Source organism: Desmodus rotundus, chromosome 3, assembly GCF_022682495.2.
Source record: "Desmodus rotundus isolate HL8 chromosome 3, HLdesRot8A.1, whole genome shotgun sequence".
Taxonomy (NCBI): Eukaryota; Metazoa; Chordata; class Mammalia; order Chiroptera; family Phyllostomidae; genus Desmodus; species Desmodus rotundus.
Genome location: NC_071389.1, coordinates 140,805,054 through 140,822,682, shown reverse-complemented (window position 1 = coordinate 140,822,682; position 17,629 = coordinate 140,805,054). Strand labels below are relative to the sequence as shown.

General features: G+C 41.9%; 1 protein-coding gene across 6 annotated transcripts in view; it reads right to left on the bottom strand.

Annotated features, from left to right (window-relative positions):
- GRIP1 (glutamate receptor interacting protein 1) overlaps positions 1 to 17,629 on the bottom strand; it is a 649,796-nt gene that overhangs the window by 83,233 nt on the left and 548,934 nt on the right. For 2 of the 6 annotated variants that reach the window (XM_045184615.3, XM_045184613.3), the window contains exons 8-11: positions 11,021 to 11,168; positions 8,962 to 9,131; positions 1,990 to 2,145; positions 1,119 to 1,274 (exon numbers count right to left, since the gene is read on the bottom strand). In XM_045184615.3, the coding sequence (XP_045040550.1) occupies positions 1,119 to 1,274; positions 1,990 to 2,145; positions 8,962 to 9,131; positions 11,021 to 11,168 (630 nt within the window). The remainder of the gene's footprint in view (positions 1 to 1,118; positions 1,275 to 1,989; positions 2,146 to 8,961; positions 9,132 to 11,020; positions 11,169 to 17,629) is intronic. The other 4 variants (XM_045184618.3, XM_045184617.3, XM_045184614.3 and 1 more) reach the window with 3 other exon arrangements.

Sequence of the window (17,629 nt, the reverse complement as noted above, 5' to 3'; positions counted from 1 at the left end):
GCAGATAAGCTGAGGGGCCAAAGGTTCAACCACGCTTCTTACAAAAACATTCTCTCTGCACTACCAGCTTTGAAGTGTCTGGGTTTGGCTTTATTTCGGTCGCTTAAAGATGTTCCTTATTTTATTCTCAAGGTAAGTGCAGCAAGAGACCCCATCTTCTTTGAGCTCATTTATAGGAATCACAATCATGGCCATGAGAAGGGACATAATAGGACAAAAACCACACTGTAAACTATGGTTAGGTCTGGTTGGAAAGATAGGTGTTTTCCTCTAAAACGTAAATGTGATGATGACGGGGTTATGATCTTCCTCCACAACAAGAACAAAAATCAGGAGTGACTTGTATTTCTTCCCTGTTAACGCATTCATTCACCCCTTTTCTCTTGGCGTGTACAACCAGCGATCCCCGAGCAAGTAGCCAACCACATCTTCCTAGTCTTGCTAGTCTATACTGTGCTTGGCTGTCCCAGAGGATCATATTCCCAAGAATTATATTTGAAATTCCTAGACCTTAAGGTGCTCATTGTAAAGACGAGCATCCTTCTAATCTTCCTAAGGCTGTAGTGGACACAGAAATGCACGCATGTGTTAGAGAAGTGGTTCTCAATGGGGTAGTTTGAAAAGGCAACTTATTACTTTTTGGAGGGAGAAGGGTCATGAAATATAATTTAATATGAAGCTTATAACATTAAAAATGCATGAGATTATTATATTTACCAAAAAGGGGACATAGTTTTCAAAAAATTACTTTAGAGTGATAAGATACTAAGAACAAAGGTCATCTCCAAAGCTACCTAGGACATAAGGAAGGAGTTTTAAAGGAAAAATCACATCTTTGGTTATTTTATTAGATCAAAGGAGCAAGAGAAAGTTCAAATAACAAGCCAAAGGCAAAGGGAGCATGAACTAACAAATTTGGCCTGAAACTGTATTCCCTGTAATCACTATCATAGAGGTAACACATATCATTTGAATGGTCTTTGGCACAGAGCTGGGGCTCCTTGGCATCCATCTATCCACCCGATGTAAACTCTCCCCATAGACTCTGTGCATCAAAGACTTGCACCTGCCCACATGTTTCCTCCAGGCCAGACGACGCTGGCTACCATTCCACTTACGTGAGCTTTTGAAGTCTTTCTTTTTCAGTCTCCTCCGCATCATGGTTCCACGTGGACTAGTGGAGTAGAGGCTGCGAGGTAAAGTCCCCATGTTCAGGGAGCTCAGGCTGTATGCACTCATGGAGGTAGGAGAGAAGGATGAAGACACCAAAGCTGCTGTAAGAGAGCGAAGACTTGGCACACAGCATTCTTGGGCGGGGGGCAGGTGAGCCTACCACACTTGCCAACCAGTAAGGAACAATCCAGAAAGACACACGTAATGCACAGCCATGGCAAGCCAGTGCCCCGACCAGACCAAGATCAGGTCTCAGGAGCCACGGAGGCAGTGCTTTAGAAGCTGAGTTACAAGAGCCCACGGGCACCTGAGGAGCAGCACGACCCTCGTGAGCACAGTGGAACACAGAGCTCTATGAGTTTTGCTTTAGACACACACGCACCCCCCCAAACGTTAACACACACACACACACAACCCCAAACATTAAAACGAGTTTCTGCACAAACAGCACAATGCATCAGATACATAATCTCATTTTCATGGCTGCTTTCTGACATGAATTTCCAAGTAATTCCACACATACAGAGGAGACCTGCAGACATCGTATGCTATACCATATTCTGAATTGTCCTGACCACATATAAAGCATTCTGCACATTTTCATCCTTTCCTAATGACAGATGCTTTCTGACAGAAAAGAAAAAGACTCAGGAGATGTCAGAAATGATTAAGTTGCTATTACAAAAAAAAAATTAAAGAAAGAAAGCATACAACACCCATGAAGCCAAATACAATATGAATCAGATGAGCAAGGAGGGAGAAGAATACGCGTATAATTTAAATGCGAGACCAGGAGGAGAAAGCCTGGAACATTACGAGGGCTGTTTGGAGGAGGCGCTTTCGGGAATGTCAGGGCAGGCACTCGGCAATGGTCGGGGTGGTGCGTGTTATAGTGATGGTAGGTGTGAAGGCTGCAGTGGTTGCTGGCCCAGGAATCCCAGGTAAGTTGCCTGTCGCTCCTCTGAATTTTCACTGCCCACATGAAGTGATGATGGGAAATAAGAAAAACAAACAAAGAACCAAAAAAGAGGAAAAGTAACTGAATTGCACAAATAAAAAGTATAACAAAAATGAAAGCCTCTTGCTAAAAAAACCGAAACAAAATGTGTATCTACTGTCTACTGGCTTAGCCCTTTTCTTCGTGGTCAGCAAAAGAGATGATTAACATCAGGACGGAAACTTTCATCTTCCCAAGAACAATGCATGTCTTTCCCCAGCCCATTTTTCCCTCTTTTAAAGACGTCTCTTGAATCAATTTCTAATATCCCCCAGCGCTTCACGGCAGAGATTAAAAACATTTTTTAAACTTAAAGTCAAGCCCATAATGATTTATGGCACATGATTAGTAATTGAAGATTTGCAAATCTTGGCTAGTTAGCAGCACTTGTTTTGAGAAAGAAAAAAGGAGAAACAATAAATCAAATGGACTCATGAGTCAAGTGGTTTACTGGTCATATCACAATGTATTGCTCTGACATTTTCAGTTCACTACGGTCCATCACTTGGACGTAATTTTCCTGGACGATAAACCACTCTGATCACCCATCAATATCAGAATCGCATCTGTATCCCAATAAGGAGAAGATAAAAGTCTCACCCTACTTAGTCTTTTTTAACTTTTGAAAGATGACTACATTTGAAAGCAATAATTCTTAAAATAGTTCCCATGTTCTTATATTTCCTGAAGAAAATTTTAATAAAGTTTATTTAAAAATTTTGGCATCCTCTTTATTTTAGAAAATGTATATTGTATTTCCATTCTAATTTCAGTATTGCTTAAGTTTGATTTTCTACCCATTGTTCTAAAAGACGACCAACATCACATTTGTTACTGTGTCTCGTATGCAATTTTCCATTTAACAATCTTAAATAATTAAAAATAACACACGAGCCTATATCTCCTTCTACTGTCATGATTCTAAAGCGAGATGCCTTACGTGTGAATAATTTAACAGCATTTAATCACGCAGAAAGGTCAAACACTCTGCAAGTATTTAAAGGAGGGCCGTTTAGATAAATGCTTGTTTTACCATCTGTGATGCCAGCCTCCCCCGCCGCTTCGAAGGCTTTGTTGAGGGAGACGGCTTGTGCAATGAACACTACAGCATGGACGGACCACTGAGGGCTGAGGTCGCCTGGGTTCCCCCTCTGGTTCCAGCCCTTCCCCTTTATGTAATCGTGGTTGGTGACTCAGCCTCAGTGTCCTCACACGTCAGGCAGAGATCCTGAAAACCTCTACCCCACAGAACAACTGTGAAATTTACGTGTGTGGGTACTTAGCATGGTGCTGGTACACACAATAAAGACTATTGAGCTATTATTAATAATATTGATTCTGCCTACTTGCTACTGACTTCCCCCAAAATGAAGTATCTTTTAAAGAAAATAGAAGTGTCTCTCACTCAACAAACTCCACACATTGAACACTTAAGTTTAGAGAATATCTCAGCAATGTGCAGCCACCGGAATTTTGCAGCTCCAAACCTTCTGGCCCTCACCTTCTACCCCAATGCTCTTTCTAGCTTGGGGTCCATGTCCTTCACCACTATTCTAATTCCAAGCCGACATCTGCCTCACCTAGACCACGGCCCCACTTTCACACTTGACCCCGTGGTTCATCTCCTACGTACCTACCTTCAGATCTCCTACGTACCTACCTTCAGGTATCCACCACACAGCATGATTTTTAACATTCGCAGGTTAGATTATGTCACTCCTATTTAGTCCACTTCGCTGGGTTACAATCACCAAGAGATTCAAATGTGACCCCTACTTACCTCTCCAGCTTCATGCCCTACCACTCCCCCCATCACTGACTGTTTCAGCCACACAGTCTTAGGTTTGTTTCTAACACAAGCCAGGCTCCTTGCCACCTCAGGGCATTTGCTATTCTCTCTGTCCCTAATATTCTTGTCCCACTGGTTTGCATGGCTGGCTCCTTCTCATCATTCGGGCCTCAGCTCAGGTGCCAACCCCTCAGAGAGAGGTTGTGGCCAACCTCCGTGGCCGAAGCAGCTGCCCTCTCCCACACTGTTCCATTACAGCTTTATAGTCTTCATAGCACTTATTACTATCTGCAGTAGCTTCATTGATTTAACATATTTTCAGTGTTTGAAACTAGAAGTCCATGAGAATAACAATCTACCTTGCTGTCTTGCTCACTAGATGTACCACAGCAACTTTAACCATGTCTGGTACATAATGGCCGACGAATGAATGAATGAGTAACTGAATGCATGACTAATAGGAATATCAGCAAGAACGTCCACGTCTACACTGCAGCAATATTTTCCTTGCGATACAGAGTGCTGCGAGGGAAGGCCCTAAGGGATTTTCCTCCACCCTTCCTACTCTACTTCGTGGTGTACGGAAAGAGTTTTGATAACAATGTGCCGTCATCGCTGGGTCGGGCTAATCCGCACCCACAGCCACTCTGTTTTACTCGTTACCAAGTATTGCCTGCGCTTCGAGTGAAGTACAGTGAGTGGACTTCAGAATTCTAAACTTAACTTTTAATCCAGTTCTTCATGGAGTGTTTTGAAAATAACTGGGCATTTTTGGGTATGGTCAGGCCCAATTAATAAATTGATAAGGAAGGTCATATTGACCACCTATTGTGTGCCTAGCACTGTGCTAGTTATTGCAGGCAGGTTAAATGTAGGTCATCCTCCTTACCTTAACTCTGAAATATCATTGGGGACTAATGCTTTGTGCATATGAAATAACTGAGGTAGAAATGACATAAAATAATGCACAAAATTGCACGTCACATATAATGAATACAAAAAGTACTCAACAAATAATGCAGGCCAAAGAAGACAGCTCTGCCTATTTTGAATGTTCACAGCAAATTTATTTTGTTTTATGGTGTGTACTTGATAGTCATATATTAGGCAAGTATTTCAGGAGTTAAAAAATAAAATGTTACATTTTTGGCACACTATTTCATTTTGCAAACAAGCATTCTCCCATTTAATGGTCTCAATAATAACAGAAAACTTTGCTGAGCACTTGCTATATGAGGAGGGACCCCATAAAAAGCCCGGAATTATCTTTTGGAGGGCGGGCCCCTGTAGTACAGGCTTCCTCCACTAGGTGAGTATTGTAGGAACCCATCTGTATCAGTATACCAGCTGGCACTGTTATGAGAGGCTGCATTCGGCTTCAGTGAATTTTTTTTGAAGACTCTTTAAACACTTTTGCCCATTTCATGATGGGTGATTTACCAGCACACCCGTCTACACCACACTGAGTGTTCGGCAGTTTTTGACCAAAAATAGCATAACCTGTCCCCCCCAATGCCCCCCTCCATATTCACTGGATCTTGCCCAGAGTGACTTTTTTTTGTTTCCCCTGATGAAAAAAGTCCTCAAGGGGAAACGGTTTGCCAGTATGGAAGAGGTGAAATAAAAAAACAGCAGAAGCACTAAAAGGCATCAAAATCCAAGAGTTCAAAAACTGTTTTGAGTAGTAGGAAAAAAGTCTTGGTAAATACATTGCATCAAATGGCAAGTACTTTGAAGGTGTCTGAAGTTTAAACATGCAAGAATAAATATACAATTTTTATCAATAAACAGGGTTTCTGAGGCCCCCCTTGTATACCAGATACTGGGCTAAGTGCTTTCTCATAGACTATCTCATAGTGTTCTCAATGTAACTATGGGGCAGCCATTATTATAACACGCATTTTACAAAGAAGAAACTGAGGTATAAAAAAGTTGGATAACTTGCTTTAGGCCCCAAATGGTAGGGCCATAATGAAACCTCTAGAAGTCTGAGTCCACAGTCCCTTCCCTCAGGCACCATCCTGCACTGCTTCTTCCTATGGGTGTTCCTAAGTCCTTTGTTACAGATTCATAAATAGTTCAAATACAGTGCTCTTCCCATCATTCTATGCTGACATCACTGCTGAAGTCTTAAGAGGTATCTGGCATGAAGTTGTCCTCTCTATCGGTGCCCTCTTGCCCCGTTGGGACATCTGAGGGTGCAGGCACAGCCCCTGGTGACGGCTCTGGGAGCTCCTTGACGGACATCCTCTTGGTACAGAATGTATCGAAGGTTGTGACTCTGCTCACATTTTCCCCCCCAAAGTCTCACTTTCCTTCAATTGTGATTATGTCTCCCAAAGACCTGCACTGGGAACAATTTCTAACCTCACTGCCAGCAAAAGGCACAGTTAACCTCTGATTCTTAGCTGATGTGCCCCGTTTCCACATTTCATGAGAACACTGTGGCGAATGCTTTGTTGCTAAGCAAAATCTGGAACATGTGGTATCCCCAGCCATCTATGGGATGAGAGACATGCTATTCAGGTATTAGACATCTTGAAAAATAACTAGAAATTTCTTGTGGAAAAAGTCCACTATATATGAAAACAGAAGTTTTAAAATGATAAATACCATAGATTTTAAAATATTTTTTTCTCTTCACAACTGTGATTTAACTATATTTAAGAGACAACGTTTATTTCCTTTAGGAAGTGCAAGTCTGATTTTAATGTAAAGTGTAGGGAGCTGCTCATATGCTAGATAAGGAAGATGGTGAACAGTTTTCAGCAAAAGTGCATGATGTGGTCAGAAATTAGAATTACTTAAATTACCCGTTCCCTGAGTAATTGTAAATGATATCACGTTTTTCACAGTGAAGAAAAAAAAATTGTTCTCGGTCTCCATACATTTTACTGTATACATTTATTTTATAAAATTGTCTTGGCAGGTAAAAATATTTACTACTTCATGAATTGGAAACTATTTGAACTATTTAAGATTTGCATACAGGACAAATAAAAAGGAGAAAAATGAGGTTGCTAAGGACAGTGACATTTTTAAACGAGCTTGTTAAACATTTCTGATTCACTGACGCCTGAATCTACCAAGCAAAATCTCATGCTGAGGAAGCACTACATGATGTGCGTTCTTCCACCTACTGTGCCCCCAATCCAAGGGCGACTTCAGATTAATTTAGAAGAAACTTACAGTTCTAGAAATCTCTCAGCCAGTGTGCAGGCCGAGAGGCCCGCGGGGCCTCCCGACAGGACCGCTGCGCATTCCTGGACTGCACCCCCTGGAGTGCCTTACAATTGCTATTCAGATGAGGCAGAGTTTCTCTTCGTGACCTGCCTATGCTGCATCATTTCTCTACTCCAATGTGTAAAATTAAAATCTGATAAAGGTAATGCTGTACTAGAGATTTTCATTAGCTCCAGGGCCAGCTAAGCTCCATTTAATTAAAAGCCGTTGCATCCAGCTGACTCATTTAGTATGAAAATTATCTGGTCCCTCTTTTTTTTTTTTTTTCAAACTGTGGAAAGTGCAGTGTGTTCTAGAAGGTGGGAGACAGGTAATACAAATGACTTCATAGGCAAAATTACAGTTTCAGAGAAAATTGTTCTCTTTCTCTAAACATACAGAAATGAGTCCTTCACCTCTAGGGCACCTTGAAGACACTAGTGAGTCTTCAAGGAATTGATTTCAAAGACTGAAAAGAAGGGTACTTGGCTTAAGGAAAAGGATGGTGGAGGAGTTGGAACAAAGACCCCACTTGGGAGTCTTTCTTCATTTGATTTTGGGTTCAGAGTACTTTTTCTCACCCCAGGTTTTGTTAAAAGACATCTAGCTGGAGTGGGGCAAAGGTGGGTTTATAATTGCGAGTACGTGAAACGCAGAGTTTATTCTTCTATTATTATTTGTTAATTATTGTATTATTTTCCATAAGAATGACTGTAAACCTACTTTTGCCCCACCCTGTAAATACTCAGCAAACATATCCGTGATCTTCAGGATGGTAACAACATAGATTCCCTTAGCTGACACTTGCTATTGAATAAATATAGTCAAATATTATGATTCTGCCCTGGTTGGTGTGGTTCAGTTGACTGGGCACCAGCTTGTGAACCAAAGGGTTGCTGGTTCGATTCCCAGTCAGAGCACATCCCTGGGTTGCAGGCCAGGTCCCCAGCAGGGAGTGCAAGAAGCAATCACACATTGATGTTTCTCTCCCTCTCTTTTTCCCTCCCTTCCCCTCTGTCTAAAAACAAGCAAATAAAACCTTTTAAAAAACCCTAAAATACATGTATAAAGGACACATGGACAAAGTCAAAGGGGGGGAGGATTGAGGGTGGGACACGGGGATGATTGGGGTGGGGGGAGTTGTCAGGGGAAAATGGAGACAACTGTACTTGAACAACAATAAAAAAGAGAGAGAAAAAAACCTCTCAAAACCTAAAATATAAAAAAAACCCACTATGATTCTCTCAGGAAAGATGTTTGGTCAGAAAGGTTCTTCTCCATTCTAAGAAATACACTATTCTGGCAAACAGACAAAACATACAAAAAATCAACTACTCATACAACTATGTCCCCCCCTCCAAATATCTGAAGAGTCTGCTATTCATACCCACTTTATAACTATTTTAAAAATGAGAGTTTTACTGTTTGACTTCATTATCCTTCAAACAGAGTGGAAATTCAATATAACAGGATGCCAAATTACTTCCCTCCTCTCCACACTCAATTTGCACCAAAGGCCTTTTTTTAAAATAGCAAATATTACTAGCCTGAAAATTCTTCAAAACATTCTCGAACAATGTTTTTTCCCTCAATTTGGGGTTTTTGAATAAATTCCATGCCGCGTGGCAAAAAAGATCTGGAGGAGAAAGACCAGTAAACAAAGGTAATCCATTGTTTTGAAAGGAAATGAGAAATTCAGTATCTGCCTAACTCTGCTGGAGGAAGCAAGCAATAATCGCAGGGCGCAGATACAGAGGCTTATCCAGACAGATCCTCTCACCATGGTCAGGTCCCTTCAGAGCCAGGCGGGTCTGATGATGGGGAAGGATCTCCAGCTTGACCTGGTCGGTGGTGTTGGCCAGGAACTGGGTGGCTTCCGCCAGCGTGCAGTACTCCATGCTGGTTCCGTCGATGGACAGGATGTGGTCCCCCACGTGCAGTGCGCCGCATCTGCGGAAGGGAGACAGGCTCAGTGCTCTTCCTCGTGTAATATGACTTTCATGTCCTTTGTAGTTAAATCTTCAGTGTCCATTTGCTCACAGAAAGGAAAGTTAGAGTGTTATAGGAGACACCACCTATAACAGTGTGAGCTGTTAAGTACCTATGAATGGGAATGTAAAACCTTGTAGAAAATACAGAAAAACTCAAGCCAATGTTTTTCTGTTGTCCCTCAAAAAAAGTTACTTTGGGGTAATGGTGCCAAAAGTTGAGGGGGAGTGAGCAGAAAGAGAGGGGAGGACAGAAAAAATGTTTCCCTTGACTTTTTCTGTGATTTTTTCTTCCTGGGTTTTCCCGTTTATAAATAGGAGTTGGTGAATATTCAGAATGTCAACATGTGACTTGCAGAGTTGGAATAGGGTTGTTTACAGCTATTTATGTCTGAAGGGGAAATAACCTGGGGGGACTTCAGCTAAGGCTTTCTCAGAATCCTTTCACACAAACTGCCAGAGGACCAGGTCTTTATTATTGTTTTATTTTGTTATTCTGGAGTTGTACTCTTATTAGTACCAAGGTTCTCGAAGACGATGGAAATTAATGCAGGTAGTAATAAAAACAAGCCTTTGTGGTGAGAGAAGGGGAAAGCTGGGGGTGGGGAGGGGCTGGCTGCCACTACATCTTGCTGAACTCAAGAGACTGGCTCCTGGGTGAGTTGAGAAAAGCAGACACAGCAGTCAGCATCCTGACATGCCAGTCAAGAGGACGGCTCCTTGCAGCGGTTACCACTGTGGAGCGGGAGAAAACAGAGGGAGAAAATGGAAGCATCCTGCACCACTGAACTGGGTGACACCCCTGGATCAGTGGCCACCAGGGTTAAAGGACTGATGTCGGGTAAGACCTCCGGGACGCCCTAGACTGACCGCCACAGGGGATGCTGTGGGTCATCGCTCCACCATCAGAGCTCCACCAGGCACGCAGAGGGCATATGGAGAAGGTGGCTGAAGACATGCAGGGTAGACTGGGCATCTGAGGATATCTAAACATTGCCACAGTGGGAATAGTCTACTTCTGAAGACAAAAGCCTTTCAAGCCACCCCTTCCATCTAAAAATAGAATTTTCCATGTGGATGTACTTGGAGTGCTTCAGCTATGGGAGGTGGGGTTTTTCTTACCAGGAGCTGTGAAATAATTTATTAGGTGGTAAAGTCATTCTTTTTATCCCTCTTCTAACTTGTAAGTCTAAAATATTAATTAGGAAAATGAATTCAGGAAAAAAGACTTCCTATTTTTACTGCCATAGGAATGAATATTTTCAGGGACCCTTGAAGATTGTGAAACCTTAAGATTGACATACTGTAACAGCTGGTCCTTTCTTTAGAGATTGTATAGTTAAAAAAAATCATTTCATTTATTGAAGAAAGAAGGAATAAGATTTCGTGGTGGCAGGATCTAATTGATAACAACAATTCGGGACAAGCCATGGCTTTTCTGTGTGGAGCATAATTAAGTTCTGCTTAGCTCCCCTCTAGGACACAGTAGGAAAACTTGCTCAGTTGTTTGCCTTTTTTCTTTTCCATTTTTAAAGGCCGTACCAAATGTTTGGCTGACGCGACATTACATCATGGGGTGGCCGATTAGGTAGGCAAGTTTTTAAGCCCTAGAACAGTAACTGGTTTTCTAATTGAAACTAATTGGCAGGAGAGCTGTATTTTACTCTATGTGTATGTGTGTGTGCCTGTGTGTGTATATATGTGTATGTATTACATGTGTGGATATATAGACACATATATGCAAAAGGTTTACCGTTGTCAACTGTAAACCTCTTTGCCCACCTCTGTTTATGTGTGTGTGTTTTAACCCACATGCAGTTTTGAAAAGTTGGCACCTGCTCCGACACTCACCTGTCTGCAATGCTTGCAGATTTAATTTTGTCTATGACAATGACCTGTTTGTTGCAGCACATCGAGGTAGTCAGGGCAACCCCAAGGCTGGCACCAGGAGTTTTGGCAACTTCAACTAGTAATGGCCCGGATGCTGTTGCCACAGAATCTATGAAAGAACAAATTTCAGAAAACAAAACAAAACAAATAAGCAAACAGACACACTCCAAAGATGGAGAATGTTCAGTCTGATACTGGTCTGAAGCTTACATTTGCCTCCAAATAACACCCCCACAGCCAGTAGTAACTTCTTAGGGCATCTTTTAGGATACCTGTTCTATCCAGCTTGTATTTAGTAATATTTACACAAGTTTATCTCTTCAGTTAAATTTTAAGTTTCACGTCATTTGGGATAAGGTCTGTGTATCTTTATGCTGTCTATATCATTTGGTACATACAGTGCCTAGCATATACATCACCCAGTAAATATTTTTAAGCTAATTAATTCAATAAACATCTTAGCATGTACTATGAATGGGCGGATGGTTGAAAAAAAAGGAAGGGAGGTAGGAAGGGAGAGGGAGAGGGAGGGAGGTGGGATGGATGGAAGGATGCATGGATGGGTGGATAAATGGATGATGTCCCTAATTAGCCACTTAATAGGAATGCATATACTAAATTGAATTTGTACATCCATTGGGTCTTTCCTTATTCTAGACCTGATATAGGGTCACCTCTCCCTCAGGAGTTACTTTCCACATGCTTTTTTTTTTGCTTTGGAACATTCTTCATTCCTTCAGTTCCTACTTACTCCTGGGGACTCAGTGTAAACATCAACTCCTCTGGGAAGCCTCTCCTGATCCAAGGTTTGGGGAGACACCTTTCTTTTGTGTACCCACAGCCTGCTATTCTCCTGCTGTTGTGGTACACACCTCACTGCTCCATAATAGCCGGCGTGGGTTACACGCCTTTGTCCTTCGCCAGACTGTAGGCTTGCTGTAAAGGCAGAGACTATGCCTTGTCGATCACAGCATCCTCAGGTCCTGGGATAATGATGGGTACACAGGAGGTGTGTCATAAATAGTTGTTGAATAAATGTATAAACAAATGAGAAAACTCATGAAATTGTTTAAAGCTCAGAAGAGGCAGGGGTTATACAGGAAAAGAGCCTTGGACATACAGTTAAAACATCTGCATTTAATTCTTCTTTTCAAAATATTTTAGTCATGATACTTTAGACAAGTTACCAAAGGCTTCTCAGTCCACTTGCTTACCTATAAAATGGTATCTGTTCCTCAGTGTTTATCACAATGAAATCAAAGTGTAGTTAAACATTTTATAATTTGCAAAGTGCTACATAGAATATTATTACTACTGATATGTGAGGACCTCAAGTCTTGAGTCATCTAATTTTTCAAGGCTGTACATTACTTTGTAATATTTTTCTCATTTCCTACTGCTCTGGTGTTTGAGACTTCATTAAAAGCACCTTGTTTTTTCTGCAAGCACATCTTTATCACCCACGTGCCTCTCAGACCCAGTGAGCTAGGGAATCTGCACTCCCGTTGCCGAAGCCCAGGCGGTACGCACTGACTCATGAAGCTGCAAGCTCCACGCGGAGAGCCATTTTCAGTGTGAGATGAAATAACATTTCTTAAATGAGGCAGAGACAGCATATTCATGCCAGCAACATTCATATTCAGTGCTAAGGATTCTTGTATGTGCTATGTTTCTTAAATGATTGGTAATATCGAAGTAATTTAGTCCTAAAAATTAATTTACTCTTAAAAATGGCTGAGAGACATTACATCCGGGCCTCTATCTTTTCCTGTCAAACTAGGTCAGTCCCATTACTAATGGCTGGGAGGAACCAAAGGTCGTGGTCTACTAAGAGGACTTTCCGACTCTGCAGTTTCACGGCTATGATTTTCCCATTATTTCATCACTAGCTCCCAGACTTTGTTCTAGACCTAACTCTACAGTGGCTGCTGCTCTCTGGTCTTGCTCACCTTGCTGGGCAAATTTTCCTCACCTAGGATTTTACAGAGAGGGGTTCCTGTGGGTATATGCAACAGTGGTTTGCTCCTCATCTGCCTCAGTTGGCACTCTCTGGAAAGAATTCTGGCCAATCCCTTTAGCCCCTGTTTTGGTTATCCTTCCATCATGCAAACGGGTAGTTGATTCTGCCCACCTTCAACTCTAACAGTCAAAGTTCTGCTGCTAACCCAATGCACATGACCTGATGTCTCTAGTTCCACCCCAGGAGCTTGTTGGCCTTTTCTTCCTGCTCAAGTCGAACCTCACGGGAGCTCTGGCCTATCAGGGTGTTTTCTACATTATCTTCATAGAACTTTAGAAAGACTAATTTCCTAAATGACTTCCCATGGACCTATTGAATTTTAATAGATAGGTTTGTGAGGTGACAATCACATATGCTCTTTTGCCTGTTTTTTTCATGTCTAAAGATAAACTTATTTAGTTTAACAGATGAAAGTAATAAAATTTCTCTGTTATTTATTAACTTAATGTCATACAAATGACAGAAACTGATAGTTGTTCCTTGGTATCCTATCTTCCCTTCCTGCCTTATCAGTAATAAGGTTCCTAAGTTTTAGCTGAACAAATGGCTGCCCAGCTAAGAACAGCATTTCCCAGACTCCTTTGCAGTGAGGTGCAGCCATGTGACTAAGTTCCAGCCAATGGGAAGTGAATGGAAGTGAGATGTGAACCATTCTGGATGTGCTCTTAAAAAAATGGCTGTTCCCTCCTCTACCTCATTGCCTACTCCTGGCTGTTACAGTGTGTGCCCAGAACTGTGAGCCATCTCCAACCCTGCAGACAACAGCACAGAGACACAACACAGGGGAAGCACATGTTCCTGAAACCATAACTCCAGAGATTGCTTAATCTCCCCCCAAATCTACAAAGATCCTGCACCTTAAAACCATGAAGAGACAGGAATACTCTGGGTGCCTGGGGGAAGGTGCTGGCTGGCCCTAGGAGAATCTGCCAGACTGGCTTAACTAGAGAGGACTCTAAGTAAACCGTGATGACTGACATCTGAACAGAACCATGGAGTAGAAGGTGCTTATTTAAGTTCTAGAAAGAAGCAGATGGTATACTCAAATTAGGATAATTTGAGGGGAGTGTAATAAAGGGACTATTTAGAAAGGTTACAGGGAAACCACAAGGGATAATGCAATACTCTAGGGCCAGAAGCAAAAGGGCACCATATCCCATTAGGCCAAAAGAGGCAAAGAATAGAGCTGTTTGTGGAGCCAGGATTCTGAACCAGGACTGTGTACACAGGGCTACCTGACAAGAGCTGGGGCCTTCAGTCAAAGGATGCAGCCAGCCCCAGTGAATGCACAGGGAGGAAGCTAGGAAATAGCATCCTATGTCATGGTCCTCCCTCCTGTGATCTCCTGCCATGATTACCAATTAGCTAAACCCAGAAGGAGCCAGAAGGCATGAGAACCCATCAATGGGCTGGTAAGTCATGGCACAGAATACATGAGAAGCATAGTGAGTGGCTCTGGGGGTATGAAGAAGGGTATCCTTATTTGTGTATGTCTCCACTCAACTTCTTTGCACAAAAGTCTGGAGGCTACTTGCTTTAAACAAAATACGTAATATAAGGAAGAAGAAAAAGTGACTACAAGTGCCTCGCCCACAAGGGTTAATAGAGAATTACATAAGGACTCTGAGCTACAGGTAAATACACAAAGAAAGTAGGTCACAAACTGCCAGGGGTTGGGGACAGAGTGATCGCTTCAGTTTTGGAACTAGACAGAGGTGATGGCCTCATAACATTGTGAATGTATGAAATGCTACATTCATACGATTTACACTTGGAACTGGTTAATTATGTGTTATGTGCACTTTGCTTTAATAAAAAAATGTTGACTCTGAACTTCTGGAAACCAAGACAACAAAGGAAACATGGCTAAATATGCAGCTACCACTGCTAGAAAGGAGACAGTCTGTCCTTACGATGGAAATAAAGGTTCTTCGAGCAGAGAGCACTAAAAGGTATCTCTCCCCTGGGTTTTATATGAGTAAATGCTGCCAACTGATAAGTGAGTAATGTCCTTAACACATTTTTATAATAGGGTGCAGAGGTGGTTTCCAATGGCTGCTCCTTCATCAAGGTTGAGACATGAGATTAAAAAGCAAATCAGTGATGTTGTCTCTATAATGGGACAAGCTCATGTGATGGTCAACTTGATCTAAAGACAGATCTTGGGGTAGACAGACCGGATGTCTGTCTGGGGGTCTTTCATAGGTACCAGCAGTTTTCCCCACTTAGGTTTCCAACAGAAGCTGCACAGTAGAAGCTGTGATGAGACCCTGGTATGCTGGCAGTTTATATACATGACGGAGACCACATCCAAAAGCTTTGGATATCAGACAAATCAGTGGCAGGATTAATGTACTATCTGGAGGCTGGAGAAGCCTAACTGTATTCTTGCAAGATTAGAAGGTCACCCACCTCACGTACCCACAGAGCAACAGTTTCTAAGCCTGCAGCCTAAGTCATTTATGCAACAGCATGAATTTAAAATACACCTTTATGGAGTGCTAACTATATACCAGGAATATCAGAAGGTGCCGGGGACTCATAGATGAAAATGTAGTAACCCCTTGGGGTCCCTCCTTGCAGAGAAGGTGGGGGAGCAGGTAGACTCTTGGCTATCCCGATGGAAACTTATTCCGTTGAACCTCATGAAATTTCCAGGCATTTTTTTTAACTGCAGGACATCAAATGTTTTCAATTCCCCTCCCTCCTCTGCCCTGATGAAACCTTTAATCTACTAGGGTCAACATACTTATAAAACCATAGTGGGTTACCTAATAGAATGTAATTTCCAGGCTTCTCGGAAAATTCCGCAAGCATGGCAACAGATCCACAGAAGATGGCTGAAGCTCCCTGTCCGTAAGGGCTGCTATAGAAGGGCAGTTACTATTACCAAACACCTACAGTGTGACAAGGGAATGGGAGTGACGGGAGAGACCGACGGGGAACTGAGCAGCTGAGCATGGTGAACTGGGATGGTTGGGATGAGTGTATTAGATGAGATAGGATTTGATCTGAAGGTCTCTCAGCTGCCTTTATTTTAATGGGTTGTAGGAAAACAACACAACTATTTTAACGAGTACTGCTTTGCAGCATTACCCATGTGGCAGTTACTTTCCTCATCGCAGAAGGGGATCTACAAATGTTAACGTTCAATGATTATTAGCCTTTTCTGGCAATTGCTTTCCATTATACAAGTTTCCCCACAACATCAAGAAGCTCATACTGCCTTGTGGTATTAAGCCTATTTCCCTAGCTGCCACCCAATTTCAGCCTCAGAGGGTCTCATGAAAAGTAGGGGTCCAAAAGCCCTGGCTTTATTCCAAGATGTCTAATAAGAGGCACATGAAAAGAAAAAGCAAGCAGACAGGGTGGATGAATGGGGTACTCTTATTTAAGGCTGTGCAGGAGAAAAAAAATGGAGTGTGTCAAAATGACAAAAAATAAACAGAAGAAAAATCAGGAAGAAATAATCAAGAACCCATCCCCCTGACAGATGATTAGTTTATCCTGCTGAAGTGAAGCATGGCTGAGAAAAATGGATCACGCAGATATAAATTATTCATGGTTAAAGATACCTTAGTCATTAAGATATTTGCACCACAGCTGAAGCCCTTGCATGCTGTGTTGATTTATAGGCTACATAATTATGTAAGATATGGCGATGATTGTTTGCACGGGAAGCACACTGGATTTTTTATTTTGTTAATCAGTTTTTCCACTCTGAGCCCTGCAGTTCAATCAGAGTACAAGGCTTGATTAGAACCTCCCGGGGGGTGGCAGAAAGACTGTGTGGTCACAGTAGCTTTGCCTGCCTTATATTCCTTCAAATAAAAAGTACCTTTGGGAGGCTTTTCGACTTACCCATTAGTTAAAAGGATGTTTATTAGTGATAGTCTTATTCAGACGATGCTACTAATAATGTCAACTCTTTTCAGATGAGCTAAACTTTAATAGAAATTTTTGTTAACTTAAAAAAAACCTGCCAGTTTATTTTTGTCTATTGAAATATACTACTTGGGCAATATTCCGGTATAACAAAAAGTAGACTTTCCATGTTCAAGGGAACTTTATCTTAAACCCTAAGTTTGTCCTGGGGAATTAAAGACAACTTGAACAGTTACTGTATTATAAGAGGGGTCCAGAGCAAGGGAAACACAGGTAGTGTCAACTTGGCTTTGGCTAAAGTGCAATTGGTGATTAACTTTTATTCTCTGTAGCAGGCTCACCCTAGTCATTTGATTAACTCTAGAATATTTTCAATCCCTCCACCCCCCCCCCCCCATTTTACATGACAGATTTTTTTTTTTGGTAGCCTGCCTGAGTTACAGTGTGTTTTTAAAAATTTATTGAAGTAAAAGGAATATACAGATAAATACATAAACCACAAGTTTGCAGTTGCTAAATTTTCATAAATTGAACACGTCTGTGTAACCACACCCTGACCTAGAAATAAAACATTGCCAGCATCAAAGAGTCCCCCCACCATATACTCCTTTAAATCGCTCCCCTGTCCCGCAGGGAACCACTATCTTGACCTCTGACAGCACAGG